This window comes from Sprattus sprattus, assembly GCF_963457725.1.
Source record: "Sprattus sprattus genome assembly, chromosome: 19".
Lineage (NCBI taxonomy): Eukaryota > Metazoa > Chordata > Actinopteri > Clupeiformes > Clupeidae > Sprattus > Sprattus sprattus.
The window spans coordinates 3,188,135-3,206,803 of NC_137917.1; the positions used below are offsets into that span (position 1 = coordinate 3,188,135).

The window sequence follows — 18,669 nt, forward strand, 5'->3', positions numbered from 1 at the left end:
GTGTAGCCTACTGTATTATGGGTCTGAATGTGTGCCTGTGAGTGGGTGTGTGGGTGTGTGTTTATGTTTGTGTGTGTATATGTGTGTGTGTGTGTGTGTGTTTTGTGTGTGTGTGTGTTTGTGTGTGGGTCTATATAATCCTGTTTTGATTGGAGCTTAACTCCCCTGCGGAGACTGGTGCCTTGTAGCCGCACACACAGACAGCAGGCCCTCGTCGAGCAGCCGGCCCATCCTCAGGCCCTGGAGCAGGCCGCCCTGTTTAAGTGGTTCAGGGGCGGCGGCAGCGGTGGTAGGGGTGGGGGTGGTGGTGGTGGTGGTGTTTCGGCATGCTGCCATGCCTCGCGCCCAGACGCATGCCTGCTGTATGCCCCTGTCTGAGCATGGCGCTGCTAAACCACACAGAGAGATAGCAGAGGAAGATAAAGTTCTCTCTCTCTCTCTCTTTCTCCCCCTTCCATGCCCCTCTCTCTCTTTCTTTCTTTTTCTCTCTTCCGTTCTTCCCTCCTTTTCACCCCTCTCTCACTGTTCCCCTCTTCTTCTCTCTCCGTCTGACCATCTCACATCCAGCATGTGGTTCATTTTATCTCACACAATGCCCCTTAACCGGTAATTAGGCTTCTCTTTGCTCCTGCTCCCCCGGTTTGCCTAAAGTATAAAGTGACTCTGTAAATCCTCACGCTACTGTATTTTTTTTGTTGGGTAAGCACGCCGGGCCCGACGCAGGGTGGTAAAGTAGAGAAGCCCACAGGATGCCTTAGGTTGCCTGTTAGTTTGATTAGCAGACACCCCAACGTCGCTGGATGTTTTACTGAGGCTGTTAAGCGCACGCATGCGAGGAGCGAGGCACAAACAGCCGTGCTCCAGCTGGGATTTGGTCTCCGACTGCAAGTTCACCCCAACTAGACGGCAGCCTCCGTCCCACCGACTTAATGGCTATTACCTCCAGACATGTTTAATATAAAGGCTAATTTCTTTTCCCTTCTCACTGCTGAAAGTAAGTGGTTGATAAATGTTGCACTAAAAATCACGGCAGGGACCAATGGAGGAAAACATTAGTCTGTCTTCTCCATCATTACTGAAGGATGTAGTCTCTGCTGCTCAACCCCTCCGAGTCCAACCGTCTGTGCTGAAATACCGATGTCCAGAATCACATTTTTGTGCATACAGACATGGCCACGTGCGTGTGTATGTGTGGTCATACACCCAGCACCCACCCACACACACACACTTACTTAAACACTCACATAACATCTTTGAGAATACCCAGTACTATTAAAAAAAAAACACTCGCACGCACACGCACACACACACACACAACCACAAACACACACACACACTCGAGGGTCATTCAAACGTATTATGTAAACACAAGGTAAACGCACAGTAAAACGTCTCGAATTAGAGACTTAACAAAGCACAGGCCACTAATTTAAGGGGCCGGTGATAGCAGGTATGGGGAGCTGTGTCCATTCCCTGCCCCACTGTTGCCCAGACAACAGTGCCTGTCATTGCGCTCGCAGACACTAATGAGAGGAGAGAAATTTCACCTAACCATGAGACAGTCGGCAGTAACTGTAAAAGATAATGCTTACAGACAGTCGACATCTTGTAGAATGTCCACTTCTCTAAAGATCAAAAGAAGTCCTGATGGTGGAATAAAGAGTGGGTCAGACGTGACAAGGAACAAAAAAACGTAGCACTTACCAGAGTCAACAATTCTCTGTCGAAAATATAAGATTTTAGATAGTTACATTAGATGTATGTGAATGTAAAGGATATAACTTTAGGAGTTTGGTGGCAGTCCAATTTCACTGAATTTTCAAACGCTTTTTCAAAAATGACTGTTAGATGTTTCTTAGATGTTAGAGCAACAATAACAGCAACATAGTGAAATGTCGTGGCTAATGCTTGTATAGCCTATATATCTGCTCATATTAACAGTTAACACAGCACAGCTGATACTGCAGCTAGCAAGCAGTCCTAGGCATAGCATAACGGCATCCAATCAAAGCATGTTTCTTGTGCCTCTGGTGGTCAAAAGAGCATTGGAGCACAGAGAGCCCGGCACAGAGGGGGAATCTAAGCGCAGTGGGCCCAAGAGACCTCTTCGTCAACCCCAGTGGCACCCACAGGAGTGCTGTCAATGCACTCAGACCTTTCTCCAAGGTGAGGCAGGGGAAGTGCAACCAAGCACACATGGCAGACAGAAACTGGCGGCAGAGCTGGAGCCACAATGGCTCTGGCGAAGCGAGAGAACAGTGGGCCCAGAGAGAGAGAGACTGCAGCGTGCCACCCCCACTGCATCGGCTCCAGACGGGTGATGGTCCACATTGAGCCCCAGACGCCCTCCTGGCTGGAGAGAGGAAACAAGCAAACAAGGTGTTTATTGTGTTTGTGCATGTAATGTGCTCCTTTTTTTTCTTCTCTTCTAGTGAAGAGAGTGAGTTTTTTTCCTTTTTCTTCCTACAGACCACCTCCAAAACGAGAGGAGGGGAGAGAGGGGAGGTGGAGGGCTGAGGTAGACCTCACGGGGGGGGGGGGGGGGGGGGGCATGGGCTGGTGTGGAGTGGGGGTGCAAAACATTCCAGGACTATGAGGCTCCTCTTACCCCCCACCGTACCTACACTCCTTTCACCTCCTTCGCGCCTGAGGCCTGTTCTGCTGCTCGTGGTAGCAGTCAAGCATTCCCCTGGAAGGCCCTTAAGCTCAGCTCCAATCCTCTCCAGCATAATAATGTCTCCAGAGCCTCCAGGGGCCACGGTGTCAGCCACAGAATAGAAATCGCCCTTTTGGGCCCTTGCTGGTCATATTATTTTCAATATGTGCGCTCCGAACATGTTTTAATAAGGGCTGTTTTTGATTAATTGTCCCTTGAAACCTTTGGTAATGTGGCTACTAGACTCATATAAAAATTCAATAAATGGAGGACTGTTGCCAAAGGAGAGGGATTGGAACAACCTAATCATAGTGGATTTTTTTTTCATTACATCCCCACCAGCTGCCTCCAAATTATCAGCCAATCGTCGTGTCAACGGTACACTGTCCTGCCATAAAGGGACCTCAGGACTCCGTGAGGAATGGCTAATGTGTTTTAACGATACAGTTCAGCACAGACTTATAAGGACCATGTGTGGGAGATCTCCCCTGGACTGACTCCGGACTGTGGGCCCACTCGCCGTCTGTTCAGGCCAGGTCCGAGGTGGGTGGTGCTGATCTTGCGGTTTAGTCTGGATCTGACCTCTGTCGTGATTACGAGACCTCAAGCCCTCAGAGGAGTGCTGGGGAAACGGAGTCCCTCTGACATGAAACAGTACCCCGGCTGGCCGGGTGGAACTGGTGGCAGTGGTGTTGGTCACTGCCATGGATGTAGGATGAAAAAAGGGGGATAGGGGTGAAATGGTATAAAAAGGCATTAAAATATGTTTGATGCAAAAGAGAAAAAGAGAGAATGGCAATGAAAGAAAGAAAAAAAGAAGTGTAAGAAACGAGGAAAGAAAAAAAAGAGCCAGAAAAGTTTGAAAGGAAATCTCAGGAGCTTTTTGTAACCTCACACCCGCTCACTCCAAACGACTTTTCCGGTGGGTGTAATGGGTTCCTCATACTTAACATTGCACCTGCCATAATGTTACCAAAGAAGAGAAATTGGTCCATAAATATAATTTTTTCTCTCCTCATCTTGGCACATTGGCTGAAATATATCACAGAAATCCACATCCGCTCCAGCTGTATATAATCAATTTGCTGTTCTCCAGCCCTGTACAGATTCTCTGTCTGCCAGGTGAGATAGGATCATGTAGGGAACTCTGTCACAGTAGGGGGGTCCTCGTCTTCCTTTCATAAATGCATCGAATGGCCGCTTCGCTTTAGCTGTGCTCAAGCTGAACTCACACTCTGGCGGTGGTGTCATTACCATGCTCTGTCCATTTCAATTTCCCATCAACTCTGTCTCCCCTAGAAGTTGAGAGAGAGAGAAAAAAACGGTCACACACGATTACCATTTACCAACGTTTTTATTTATATGAGTAATAAACGTGTTACTTAGCAACTTTCTCCTAATGAAGCCAATCTGCTAGAAAAGGGGGGAAATGGATTCCGGATACGATTAGCAATTACAAGAGAATTTGTCCGACTTTCAGGACAGACATGCACTTACGTCTCCTCTCTGCAACCTTGCCTATGTTTGGATCTTGATGGCTGACATATGGTAAACTTGTACAGTACAATAGCCTCTTTTGGCCTCTTACCCCAAGAGGACTGTATGCACTGCGCATATCTGCCTCATTTGAAAAGGGATCGATGCCAGAAGTCCTATTCAGCGGCATTCAATGCTAATGACTACACATTTCCCCCAGCTTTCAGAGGGCAACCAATGTCCCAATTATGCAGTTATTGAAAACAGCAAATTATTTCAACGTTTATTGTCGCCGGGGATAAGTTATTAACCTCGACGATGTCATAACTTCCATAACTCCGCCATCTGCCTTTGCGGAACGAATGTGTCATTCAGGCAGTGGAGTGCAGTGCTGAGTGCTTGAATGGCTGATCAGAGGATACGGAGGCCAATGAAAGCACTGCGTCTCTCCTCTGTTCAGCCCGCTCCTCCGCAGTACTTCCTGTCTGTGGTTGCATTGGTTCCGTCTTTGAAGCACGTCTTAATAATAGGACGGAATCAAGCTAATGAAAATGCACTCAATCAGATTAAAAAGGAAGCTTCAACCTCAGCTGGCAGACCGTGGCCTACACATATGACACGCGTACACACACACACACACACACACACACACACACACACAAAAACACAAACACACATGTATGTGCACTCAAGAAGAGGAAGAAGAAAAATAAAACCTCCACGGTGGAGTCCTTTTTAACTCTGCATTCACAGAAGTGGTTTTGGTGATGGAAACAGGTCTGGGGAATGGCAGCAGGAAACAGGAACACTACCTTCTGATTTCTCGCCTGATGTTCTGACCATCATTAGGAGTCGATCCCACACATACAGAGGAAGAGAGAACCAGCCAGGGCAGATGAAGAGAAACTCTCACAAATGGAGGAAAGGACAGAGGGGACGAGAGAGAAAGTAAGACAGGGCTTAATTTCGGGATTCAAGAGATCACAGATGGGCACGAACAAGAGAGTAATTCTCCATTGCTTTGTGCTATTTCCCTATCTGGCAGTTGTCGTGTTTTAGTGGTGATGGTGGTCTCCTTTTTAATGAATCCACTTCAAGGTAGTTCCTCTTAAATAGTTAATCCCCAGTCTGGTATGGTCGGTGACAGTCTGGCCCAGGGAGATGACATCTGCAAATAGTTAATTAACTCCTAACCAGCAGCAGATGGATTTTACACGCCTTCAGTAAGTAAGTTTACATTTGCGTTTGCTACGTACAGACTTTATTACCATCACTTCCAAGATGTGCAAAGACACTCAAGAAAATATCATGTCCACTTTCTTTTTCCACAAGGAGACCAGATTATTTTTTGAAGTGAGTGAGAGCACCATAAAGGCACAGTCCAGGACAGTAAATCATCTTCCCCCTTCCTAAAGTGGCTGTGACAGGCCCACCAGTGGATGCTCATATTCACCATACCTGTCTTTACTATCCACCTGACGCTAGTCTGAAGACTTACCCACATGAGGAGCTCTGTCTCCACATTCTCACACCCATAACTTCAGCCCTTCTGGAAAGATTTGGTCTGCCTTCAGTGGATTACCAGGACCAGGAAGCTTGTGGTCTGAGTCTCGGAGAATGATATATAGGACACAAGTTGATTCATTTGCTACCGTGCATCCATAAGCTATCTGGCAGATTGGGCCCTCCGTTTTTTAAAAAGGGCAGTGATTATACAGTAAGCATCTCTGGGTTAATTGGCCGTGACTCGCGTTAGCCCTTCTCTGGCAAGCCAGCAGAATTTTGCCAGCGGGGAATATGAGTGTGCACATGTACGTGTGGGAGTGTGTGTATATTTCATTTTATGTTGACCATGAAAATGAATGACGATGTGCTGTGTTTCACATAAAAGGTCTCAATGAATGGCCCGGTGTTAGTATGTGTGCGTGTATATGTGTGTACAGGCCACCCGTCCACAGTATGGGCTGACCATCTTGGGAGTGAGGGTTTAGTCATGGAAAAGAGATGATCAGTTAATTTGTGGAGACCATAGATGACCTCTTTCATCTTGTTGTCCATGCAGACATGCTTACGTTTGAATGAATTACAGCACTCGCATAGTGACATCACAGCACAGTAATTATTGCGAATAATTATGTTTCCAGCTCCCTAAAAGACCTAATAATGGTGGAATATTATCTAGTCTTGTATTTTTGTGTATCTTCTGTTTAAAAAATGGGTCATACTTTATTTGGATGCTCCCCTGTGGTTGATGCAGTTGAAACTGCACAGTAATGTGGTGTTTTAATATCGCGAATAATTATGTAATATGTTTCCCACTCCCTAAAAGACCAAATAAAGGTGGAATATTATCTAGTCTTGTATTTTTGTGTATCTTCTGTTTAAAAAATGGGTCACACTTTATTTGGATGCTCCCTACTATGGTTAATGCAGTTGAAACTGTTAAACTAAAATGTATGGTTAAGGTTAGGGTTAGGGGTTGGGTTTGGTTAAGGTGATGTTCAGTTAACAATTAGAAAGCCTGAACTTGAATTTCAACAAACCATCTGTCAGGTATCTGAAGGCAGACTATCCGAATTCAGTGTTACTGAAAGTGGTTCTTTTCTTTTTGGTTTTACCAATGCTAACACGGAGTGATTCTGGTTTCATTTGATGAACTTTTAAATATACACTTGAAAGTCAAATCAAAGTAACTTGAAATTGAATTGAGTTTTTAATACAACATGTACACATATTCATTTCAATGACTACTGAATATACTGGGTCTGCTGTGGTGTGGATATTGAACCTAGAGTGCTACACGTCAACTAAGCTTACATTAATCTCTGTGAAAGTAAACTTAAAGATACAACAAATTCAATCCCAAACGGCAGATACCAAGACACAAACAAAGGTTTCCACGTTTTTGAAGATAATTGTATTGTTATAAGGTCTTCAAATAATATTTCAGCACAGAGGGTAACAGTAACAGAGACACAAATTAATTGTCACCAAACACAAAAAAGTACAAAATAGAATCAATAAATAAATCAAATATATACCATATAATAAATGTATAGTTATGTGTTGGCTATGTTTTTGCTTGTTTTTCATCTTTTTTTTCTTATCGGTAGCTGGCTATTAAGTTTCTCTAACACATTTAGAACCTTGAAGGAGTCGATACTGAAAATACAGTAATAGGTTTTTATTATTAGATAAACTCACCCACTATGTACAGGTATTTGTGGCCATGCTACTCGAACAACTACATTTCTTTATCCACAATATACAGTTTTAAAGCATAAAGCGGTTTTGACGTAAACATTTTGTGCTGAGAATAAAATACTTTGCAACTATGCATTGGTACATTAGTCAGCATTACTCTCAAAAATGTACATAATCAACCGAGAAAAGGCATTTATCTAACACTCTCCACCTCCATCAGGAAAAACAAAGGTTCCGTTTGACATAAATACACACAAGTCTCTGTTTTTTTTATTGTTTCAGGTCGCTCATTTGATGCTTTCAACAGTTCTGAAATGTTTGTCGTTCACTGTCGAAGATCATCATCCTCGTGCTTTATCTCTCCTCCTCTCTCGTCCTCTTCTCTCTCTCTTTCGGTCTCTCTATCTCTTTCAGTCTGCATCATTTGCCTTTGCTTCCTTCGTCCATGTCCCGCCCGACCAATCGCGTACATCGCCCATCCAGTCCTCCTGCTCTCTTTTTTTAATATATATATGGTTAGAACATATTTTCTTTTTGTTTTCTTTAAAATAACCTTAGTCTTCTTTCCTCCTCTTGTTCACCTCAGACACCGATGAGACGTAAGCAGAACGGGAAGGGCTGCTGCGGAGTTCTGTGATGTCACAGTGAGAGTGAAAGGTCAAGGGGGCGTGTCACTGGCACATGGAGAAGCAGCAGAATGTACAGAGAGAGGAAGAGAGATACAGACAGAGAGAGAGAGAGAGAGAGAGAGAAGGGAGACAGCGTGTGTGGAGTAACTATGTGTAGGTATATGTGTGTAAGTGTGTGTGTGTGTGTATGTGTGTGTGTGTGTGCGAGAAGGAAACTTGAGTGTGAATGAGAGTCGGGTTGTGTGCGGTGGGTTGTTTGTAAATGTGTGTTTGTGGAGCAGCAGATAGCAGCTTTGAGTTTTTTTTGTTTTTGTTGTTGTTTTTTTGGGGGGGGTGGTGGGCTGTTTTCAGTCCTCATGGGCTGGCACGCAGTGAAGCCAGGTGGTCGCTGTGCTGGTTCTGTGCCCGGAAGCGAAGTCTCTGCTTGTTGGACTTCTTCTTTGGTTCTTTGCTTCGATGCTTCCCTGAACCTGCATATGAGCGAGAGAGAGAGAGAGAGAGAGAACAACATGTAACTTTTGAAATAGCTTATTAATGCTGAATTATTCAGTGTTGGCATTCACTACATCATATTAACCTTGGCAGGTTCCCCTGCCAAAATGAACCCTTTTTCACCCCCTTCTCTAGCATGAATTTACTGCATAACACACACACACACACTTTCAATCAGGGAGAACACTGTTGGGGAAAAGGAAATTGCATAACAGTCTTTCCAGGCTGAGGCTGTCCTTCCATACTGAGGTTAATACAGCCCAGGTGTAACGGTGCTCTGTAAAGCACGCTGGGAAAGCATGGGGTATCAAGTCTAGGTTGGCAGCAAACTGGGGCACGCAGTACAGAGAAACACTTAAACTCTTACAGTTTTTTACGATTGCTAAAACACATTTCTTGAAACAGTCACCCATTTTCTCTAAACTCTAAACCCAAAACCTCATCTTCAAGCACTATTTACAAAACCTCTGAATCCTCTTGCAAAATGAAACTTTCGCCTCAAAACTGTTTTACCTGTGCTCAAAATCAAACACTGCTCTCAAATCATAAACAAAGTGATCAAAATGATATACACTTCAAGCAGTCAGTAAACAATACACCAAAAAATAGAAAACACATAGTTCAAAACATATAGCTCTCAGGGAGAAGAATTATTTATTTATTTTATCTCACTCTTGTTCTTTGTTACGTAATATGAACCTGCAACCAGTCAAAATCTATTGAGAAGTCAGTACTGTTACTGTACCAAATAGAAAGCACAATGTTCAGGGCCATACAACTTGTTTATTGTACATTATACTGTACAGCCTACAATACACTGAAGGCCTACTACAGTATACACTACTACAGTAAAAGGGACAGAAATCAAAGGAGTCAACGTGGTGTTCACTCGTCCTCGTCCTCTCACATTGTTTCTTTTATCCATTCTCAGACTTTCTCCTTCCCACCTTCAACAACCTGTTTGCGCTCTAAACGGGCTTATATTGGTTGTGTCACATGTGTTTAATCAATGACATGGGTTCTCTATTTGTATTTGATTGTTGCCACTTGTGTTTACCAGTATGGATGACATGTGCATTGGAGTGCAGAATATGTTTTGAGATTGAGAATGTGTTTAGAGTTTTGCTGAAAAGTCTAAATGAGATTTGCAAGTTGTGTTTTACCATGTAAAACAGTTTAAGGTATTGACAACAGACTGCACAATTAGCTTCATGAGTTCAGGCAACTGAGAACTTTGTTCAGCCAATGGGTTCTAGTGTTTTAGTAATCGTAAAAAACTGTAAAAGTCAGCAAAGTCAAAGAATCAGAACGATTCAGAAAGATAGATGTGTGTGTGTGTGTGTGTGTGTGTGTGTGTGTGTGTGTGTGTGTGTGTGTGTGTGTGTGTGCGTGCTTGTTTGTTTGCATGGATGCGTGCACAAGTTGCGTGTTTCGTCTATCACTTTAATTGCATGCAAACCTGTGGGGCGAAAACTAGTTAGGCTTGGATGAGGAGATGCTATCTGGACCCCGAGCTGGCACACCAAGAAACAAGGCCATGCTGTGATTACCAGAGGTTTGCGTGGGGAAAATGCTGGAGGGGGGAAAAATGAGCGGCCGAAAACTTTCTCCCCACATTAAGCCTTTGTGGGGCCTGGCTCAAAGTCTTATTATTGCACTTGTTCAGGTCATTTAGCATGGGAAAGTGAGGTGGGGTTTTTTCATAATGTGTGGAGACTTTATCTCAAATTGGCCCTCCTCGCTCCGCTGGCGTGCTCAGCAGCTTAAGTGCTGCTCTCAGCACCACACTGTAAATTCCTCTTAAAAAATGATTTTCTCAAATGGAAACAATCATGAAAAATAAGGCTCGTAGATGTGTGTTTTTTCTGTCTTTCTTTGCACTTTAAGGTAGCAGGGGGAAAAAATTAACAATTTTACACGGCCGTTCCAAGCACAATTTCCTGCAATTAGTCCAATCGCTGCTATTTCTGGACCTGGAAAAAAAATCGTATATAGTCCAAACAATTTGACATGCCACTGCGGAGTAGCAAAAAACGTTTTTGTTGCGTTCGCACATTGGCTTGGTTTTCTGGGGGAATCTGTGGCCGGTCCAACTCTCTGTGTACTCCAGGCTCAATTAGCCACCTCCCACTCCAACAGCGTCTCATTGCTTGGGAGGGCAATTTCCACCGACGGAAGGAAAGTCGCTGAACTTTTTCGGTAAATGTCACTTTAGATTTCGCCACCAAGCCCCTGTGAGGTTATGATTGCATGAACACAGCGGCCGTATATGCATACATCTGGACCGTGTACCTTCCTTTCCATAATTACCATTGAAAAGGGGCTCATGTTCATTCGAAACAGTGTTGCTATGCGCTTCATAAACAAGGCCTTCAATGCAATCAACTCAAGATGAATTACCCTTGAGGACTATAAAGCTCAGAGCTCCGCATTAAAAAAGCCAACCATACCAGGCAAAAGTCCCATATGCTTTCTTCCTTTCAACCCATTATATCAATATCCTGTTTTATTATAAAAGACTTGTATTCATGGCAACAATTTGGCAATGTGAACAACTATGTTCTGGCTAACTAAAGCTACAGCATTTAAAGCAAATTGTTAAAGAAACCTTATAGAAAGTGTATTATTAGAAAGGATAGGCGTAATGCTACATCACATTTGTAATGGGCAAATAGCTTAAATGGCCATTGACAATGAAGCAGCAAAGAATTTCATAATATGGCTCAGTTTGTTTCCAGATCTACTAATACACACCATGCTAAAACTGTGTTCATCTGATAAAGCACTGAGTAAATAATGTTTATAAAACACACACCCTCTCCCCAAATGAATCGCAGATGATAACGCCACGGCCAACATAGCTCGCGCACGTGAACAAGCAGATTATATTTGACCTAAGTACTTGAAGAGACTGACAGCTAGAGGGCAACCAAAACCAAGTCAAAGCAGTTTCCTGAGCTGCCTGAACAAAGCTTCAGAAGTTAAAGCAATTTCCTGGCGTGCACCACCCACTGCCATTAAATGCGCAGGGCATAGGTTGAATAAGTTTGGCTCTCTTATAGCGCCCGACTGCTTGCAGTGCAGATGAATGAGGCTCATAAACCTGATTGTTTTTCAAAGTTAAAGCCCACTATATCATCTTAAAGCATGCACAGATAGGACGAGCCCAGATAACACAAGGCACAGAACTGCAAACGAGGACATCAATTATTCTCTGTCTTTTGTTTGTTGTTGGGAGAAGTTTGAATTACAGCATGCTGGCAAAATGGCAGAGGAACTTTTATCTCAAGGAATGTATTATTTTCCTCATCAGCTTTGCCAGTACTGTAATTCACTGTGATTTCACTGTGATGGCTTTCCCTCTGAAGTTAGACTTTCACATTTTTGGCAGATGTGTTTTTTTTTTACGTTAAAATCATTTTCAGAGTAAAACAAACAAACAAAAGAGAGAAACAACATATCAGCTAATTAGAAACAGAGAACGTGTGTTTGTGTGCGTGTGTGCGTGTGTGTTTGTGTGGGTCTTGTCTGGGCTTTATGTGTTGTATTACATGTTTAAAAAACACCAATGTCACAGTCACCACAATATGGCATGTTTGTAAGCAAATGTTCAGGCAAGCTTTGGCCAGAAGACAGACTGCTTTTCTTCACATTGCCACAGGGTGAAAAATGTCGGCATTAGAATGTGTCCTCACATGCGTCTCGAGTGACCATTTGTGATAGGATCTCACTCCCCCGATCTATACGCAAACAAACACGTACATCAGTTCCATTTGCAAAGATCAAATGCGTCGTCATTTTGAACCGGTGGGAGGCAGTAATGTTTTTCCTGTGCCTAGTCTGCTGGAAATGAAAAGAAGAAATCAAAGCTATACAGACTGGGTCTATTCCTTGGTGTGTTCCAGGTAAACCAAATTGCTTAATGTTTGACACCCACACTTTGGCGCAATATATCTCTATGGGCTTTTCCAAAGTGAAACAATGTTCTTTTTTTTCATATGACCCCGTTGACACGTGAATTAACGTTCGCAATTCATCTTTCGCGCAGGACATCACCTGGGAAGGCGGTCCATCAGTGGGGCCCAGGACACATTTGCGAACACACTGCTAAAAGAATGTGGCCACAAGCAGCTCAGACGTCCTCCGAATGTGGTCTGCGCGATCAGATCTAAATGTGACCCCAATGCATCTTGTGTGCCTTCACACCTGTACCTAGAGCTGTCCACTTCTGATGGAATCATCCAAGACAGATGTAAATGCCAGGTGTAAAGGGGGCCTATCTTCATCATTTGACCCATTCCTCTGCCACACACAATCTTCTCAGCTGCCAAAGCACCTGGCAGAGGAAGATTAAACATCCCCGCATGCACTGGGGCGGGAGCTCTTCCCTGACCTCCCTTGACCGTGCATTCCACCACACTTTCATTGTGATCCATCACTTTCTCTTTTTCTCTTTCCATTCCCTTTCTTTCCCCCTTCCTCCCCTCTGTCCTCCTCTACCTGTTTATGCCACATGCCTAGTTAAACTCTCATCTCTCCATGTGAAAAGAAACAGTGCCTCTCAGAGGCTGGCCCCTTTGCGAGTTTCAGTTTTTCTATCTCATTAAAAGAATTTTATGATGTTTGCCTTACGTTCTCCAACTCTTTCTCTGTGCCCTCTGCCTTCTCTTGCTTGTTGGTTTCTTTCAAACGTAGCCCAAGGAGACGAATGGCTTTAAAAGTCATTATGTCGAGAGTGAGAGAAAGCGAGCCTGTTACTAATCCAAGCTTTCCGTTTACAGAACGCCACAGGAGAGGGAATTCACAGCTCAATATTAATATGTTCAAACAAGACAGAATAATAGTATATTTTTCCCACTGCTTGCATTAAAATCTGGCTTCTTGTCACCAGACAATATGGTTTTAAGGCTCGCCATATAAAGCAGGAAAAATGGCAGCCTAGACGCCTAGCCTATAGAGACAAAAAGCAGAACACAAGGTCCTACCTTAACTTGCCTGTGTGTGTGTGTGTGTGTGTGTGTGTGTGTGTGTGTGTGTGTGTGTGTGTGTGTGTTTATTTCTAATTACTGCAAATGAAATGAAGACTTAGAGCCCTTGGCCAAAGAGCACCTGTGGAGATATCAGAAAGAGCACACCCCAGAGGCGTAGCAGACTGAGTGTTTGATGAGTTCACTGATCTGATTTGACGAGCCGCAGGACACTTAAGGGCGCTAGATAGCATCTTTCCTTCCTCTTCAGCGTCCATCATACATCCCTCCTCAAGGAATACAACCTATGGCCTTGACCTTGCTTCAGCAAAAGATCCAAATGATCGGTACAACAGGAAGAGGCCAGAGCCGAAACCCTGTGTGTGTGTGTGTGTGTGTGTGTGTGTGTGTGTGTGTGTGCATGCGTGTGTGTTCGTGTGTGAGGGAGGGCATGACCTAATGAATAGGAGAAATGAGCCGTCCATTGGGGCAGCCCAAGTGACTTCATCCCTGCAGTCCAACTCACTCAGAAATCGGAGGCTCTAATCACATCACGCCGGGCCTGCGGTACCGGCTAATCGATGGCTGGCATTATGGGAGGACCAAAAAAAAAAAAAAAAAGAGAAAAGCAAGCAAAACTCTCTTCAGCCAAGCACATTCTCTTCTTTCAAGCGGCTGACGATTAGTATTAATCACTGTCTTCTTCCAGAAAAAAGGAAAAGAAAGACATCAGGGGCAACTTGGGGAACGGTAAAGCCTTTCCTAGGAGCCGTTCCTAGGAAGGGGATTTTTTGGCACCTCATCCACCACATCATTTTCATACACACACACACACACAGTTATAGACACACACTCTTAGACACACACACAAAAGAAAAAGTGCATTATTCGTGAGCAAAGGAGAGGAGCTCTGGCGCCAGGGAGATTTGATTTCAGTGGCAGAAATTGGATTAGCTGCCATTAAGGCTCCTCCTCACACATACATTTATAATGCTGTGAAGGAGAGCGCTCTGATGCAGCAGCCAGTTCCCCTCTCTCTCTCTCTCTCTCTCTCTCTCTCTCTCTCTCTCTCTCTCTCTCTCTCTCTTCTTTCTCTCTCTCACACACACACACACACACAGTGCCCTGCGTGGAAGAGGTTACGCGCTTCTGTGTGTGCATGAAACAGCAACGTAATATAGGATCGATGTGTGTGTGCGTGTGTGTGTGTCTTCATGTATCAACAGAATGTAACTCTGGAGTGCATATGTGTGTGTGAGTGAGCATAAGTCTGTCAATTTCAGAGAGTTTTTTTTATCATTGGAAGTGCATCTTCACCTAATATATCTGACTCACCCTGACTCACTCAGTTAATGTTGGTCCAAAGAGGAAGAGGAGCAGGATGAAGAGATATGGAGCACGTTTCCAGAGCATTGTTGTTGTAATGGGTGTAGCTGTGTAAGTAAACAGAGTGTGTGTGTGTGTGTGTGTGTGTGTGTGTGAGAGAGATGGAGACAAGGGAGTAAGAAAGCAAAGGAGAGAGATCAAGGAGTCTGATTTAGACAAAAGAAAAACACACGCAACACAAAAAAAAATCCCTCTCACCCAGTTAAGACATTCTTTATGAAAAGTCCATCTTGCCAACTGGCTGACAAGACAGTCTTCTGCACAGCATCACTTAGCCTAACAAGATTACTCTGGATCGGACCTTCTCTCCCCTACTCTCCTCTCTTCTCTTCTCCTACTCTCTCCATCTTTCTCTCATTCCTCCTCATCCCCCTACCTCTCCACCATTGCCCCTTGCTCTGCTTACAATCACAGAGCTGCTTAGCAGGGATGATTTAAAACATATGTATTCCGATTTAAAAAGCTAATGTTAGGATTAGGAGACTCATTATTTTCTCATCTATGGAAATGGCGGAGACTCTGTAGTGGAGATTAAGCGGCAGGTTGGTCCACTGGGCCAGGCCTTTGAAGCTCGTCTCCGCTGACAGTAACTAAAAGCGAAAACCCGACACGGTTGGAAGATTAGCGTGTTTTAGCTCTGGAGTCCGCGAAAAACACGAAAGCACGTCTGATTAATCCCTCCCGTGTCGCCACTTTTTTCGCTTTTTCGTTATTTCGGTTTTCCAAGGATCTGTCCACCAGCGCCATTCCGCTGGTGGGGCACTTGGATGTGTCTGTGACGTGAACGCATGACAGTGTGTTTGGCCAGGTGTGTTTTCGGGGGTGGGGTGGATATCGCACGGGTGATGCTGACGGACTGAAGCGGCAGTGGGAACGGCTGTTGGTATTTATCATCATCAACATCAATCTTGGCCTCAGGCAGCTCTGCCGCTGTATGCCTCCAGCAGATGTCCACGGATCTGTAATATGGCTGCCGCTTATGCAAGGGGGACTCCAGTCTAGCAAAGAGTGAGAAGGCGCTGAAGCCTTCAGGGTTCCCTCAAGGGCTGCTGGAGACCATAAAGTTGAGCTCTCTGTCTCAGCCTGTCTCTGCCTCTTTCCATCTCTTTCCACAGTCGTCTCTGTCTGTTACTCTCTCTTGTTATTGTGTTGGTCCACACCCTTGCCTCTGACTAGAGTGGGTTGTTGGTGGCCTGAGTTGTTTGGCCCTGTCGTTTGGTCTGAGCAAGTACACACACACACCCTCACACACACACACATGCGCGCACACACACACACACACACACACACTCACACACACACACACACACGATTATGGAGTCACTGTGGCTACGTCACTGGGCCAGCCAGAGCGCAGGCCTCACTGCTGTATGATATGCCTGCAACCACAAACCCCCTGGGGGAGATGCCAAAAGAAAAAAAAAAGACGTAATCTGCGGTCTCCTATCTCTCTCTCCCCAGCCTGACTCAGTGGCGGCACATCTGTGTGTAAGTACACAGAGCGCTCTCTCTCGCTCTCCCTCCTGCTCTGTGTCCCTCTGAAAATGAGGGATAATTAGCTATAGTTGAGTTTAATTACTGACTAAATGTTATGTTTCATTTCTGACGAGTCAAATAAAAAACTGCCCGCTTTATCAAAGAGGGGGCCCCAACCTGGAGCCAATTTCAGATGGGAGCATGTCACTCTGAGAGGGACTTTGTGAATGTGTGTGTGAGTGTGTGTTTGTTTGTTGTGTGACTGCTTGTGAGTGCCGTTGTGTCTGTGTATGTGTGTGTGTGCGTGTGTATGTATGTGTGTGTGTGTATGTGTGTGTGAGTGTGTGTGTGTGTGTGTGTGTGTGTGAGGGACAGAAAGAGCAAGCCCCCTTCAAACTTCACCATAACAGACCAGGAGGGTCGGGTGAATGGCTTAAAGAGGAGGGCTCAATTAAAAAAAAGATCAAGGGCATCCTGGTAGGATACAAATTCATCATTTTGCGCTGCAATCCTATGGCAGATGTCAATTACACTTAAGCGTCTGCCAGAGTAAGCTGGGGGTTGCTCTGGTTCCGTTTTAGCAATCTCCGAGTCACATCTCAAACGGAGGCCTTTCATCTTCTTCAGATGGACTTCAACATCTGCTGCGCGCCGAAATATAAAAGTGGAATGATACGCTGAGAATTGCTAGTGGGACTGTTTCCTGCATTCAGTGGTCCAATTACTCATGGCCTTGCCTCGCTTTGCACGGCTGATGGGCTCACTGAGATCTATATGGTAGAAAATCAGTTCATAATTTATCGCTGATTGTTCATAACACGCATAAGATAAAAAGACAAATGGCTTGCAAATGTGGTTTAACAGATTGGTTGACGAGAGGATTTCTTCAGTAGACTATGAAAGCCAACTAAGTTTCGTATGACTTCTAACCCTTACCCTCGGTTTCATGGATCTGCGAATGTGAGTTTGGGCGTTCATCATCATGATACACGAAAATAGCCTCTCCTAAAACTCGCACTGATATTTATACACAAACTGTCGTTGATCTTGGGCAAAGACCTGACCTCCTTGTGCTGCCATTAACCTCCTTGATGAAACACGTGTGTTCCATTAGCTGTATTAAATGCTCCAGCGGTGTTAAGAGCACGGGCTGGTTGGTGGCGTGTGTGGAGCTGTGGACCGGGCTTGAGGGCAGTGGTTATAGAGAGAACAACACTCCCCTGCATTAAAAGCCTCTGCTGTAACCCCGTAAATCATCATGGAGCTAGCTCTGGCTGGAAACCAGTGGAGCTGACAGTTTCAGCCCTGGCTGGGAACTAGTGGAGCTGACAGTTTCTTACGACTTATAACACTTTAACTCTTTTCTTTTGCAGGCAAGGAGATGGAGGTTTTACTGTTAGCATACACTGCTCCAGTAAAACTTCAGTGTCAGTCTCTCATCCATACTGTTTGCATCTGTCTGCATCTCTACATGTTTTTCTCCACCTACCCCAGCGCTCCCTGGACCTCTAGTCCTGTTGGCCCCCTGGGGCGCCTCGAGAGGGGGGATGTACGAGGAAATTGTGGCACATGAAGCAGTCTTTCTATCTCATTTCTGCCCAAGCCCCCTTCATCCCTCTCCCCAACGGGGGGAAACCAGAATAGGAAATCTCCCCTTGGATCTGCGAGCCTGTAGCCTCTCTTTCCTGACCAGAGGTGGGGGGCTTGGGGCTAGAGGGAGGGGTTGGGGGGAGGATGGCAAATCAGACGGGCTTAGCCCTTAAACCTGACAAATCTCTGTGTAAGGGCTGAAGTCACAGGAGTCATGGCTCTCCCTGCTTGTTTTCCATCCCTCTTCTGCCCCATCTCTCCCTCTCTCTCTCCGACTCTCTGTCTCAATCTCTCTCACTCACACCTTTTCCGTTCTTGTTTCACTACCTCACACACTCTCTAAAGAGTGGGAGAGTCTTTTTTCAGCCTATTTGTTGTACTTTGTTTCTTGTTTCTTTCCCGAAGTGCCTTATATTCAGCCCCAATACACAATGGTAATGAAATGTTCCTGTCCTTGTTCAAGACACGCTAGAAAATCGATCCATCATAAGTTAGGTGGGAAACCAAAAACAAAAGACAGGAAAGAAAAATATATGAAAGGGCTTTTTCAGGGTTGACGTTTATGGAGGGCCCGCGAGACTGTCGACGGAAAGCGAGAGATCCCCGGGCAGTCCTGCCACGGTTCCACGCCACACCACGCCACTCATCCCAGGGCCTGAGCGAACCTGACGGCTTTTATCCTCCGCCGCCTCTGCAGGGGCCGCCTGGCCACCGAAGACCTGCTCCCCTGGCCACGGCTGTGTTTGATCGCTTCCAAACACACACACACACACAATCCCCTCAAAGAAAAACA

At 45.0% G+C, this 18,669-nt stretch overlaps 1 protein-coding gene across 1 annotated transcript in view; it reads right to left on the reverse strand.

Moving 5' to 3' along the window:
• Positions 1-8,319: 8,319 nt before the first annotated feature.
• rspo2 (R-spondin 2) overlaps positions 8,320-18,669 on the reverse strand; it is a gene marked incomplete at both ends in the record, with an annotated part of 56,002 nt that continues 45,652 nt past the window's right edge. Inside the window, one exon of the mRNA XM_080857705.1 lies at positions 8,320-8,435. Coding sequence (XP_080713831.1) covers positions 8,320-8,435 — 116 coding nt within the window. The remainder of the gene's footprint in view (positions 8,436-18,669) is intronic.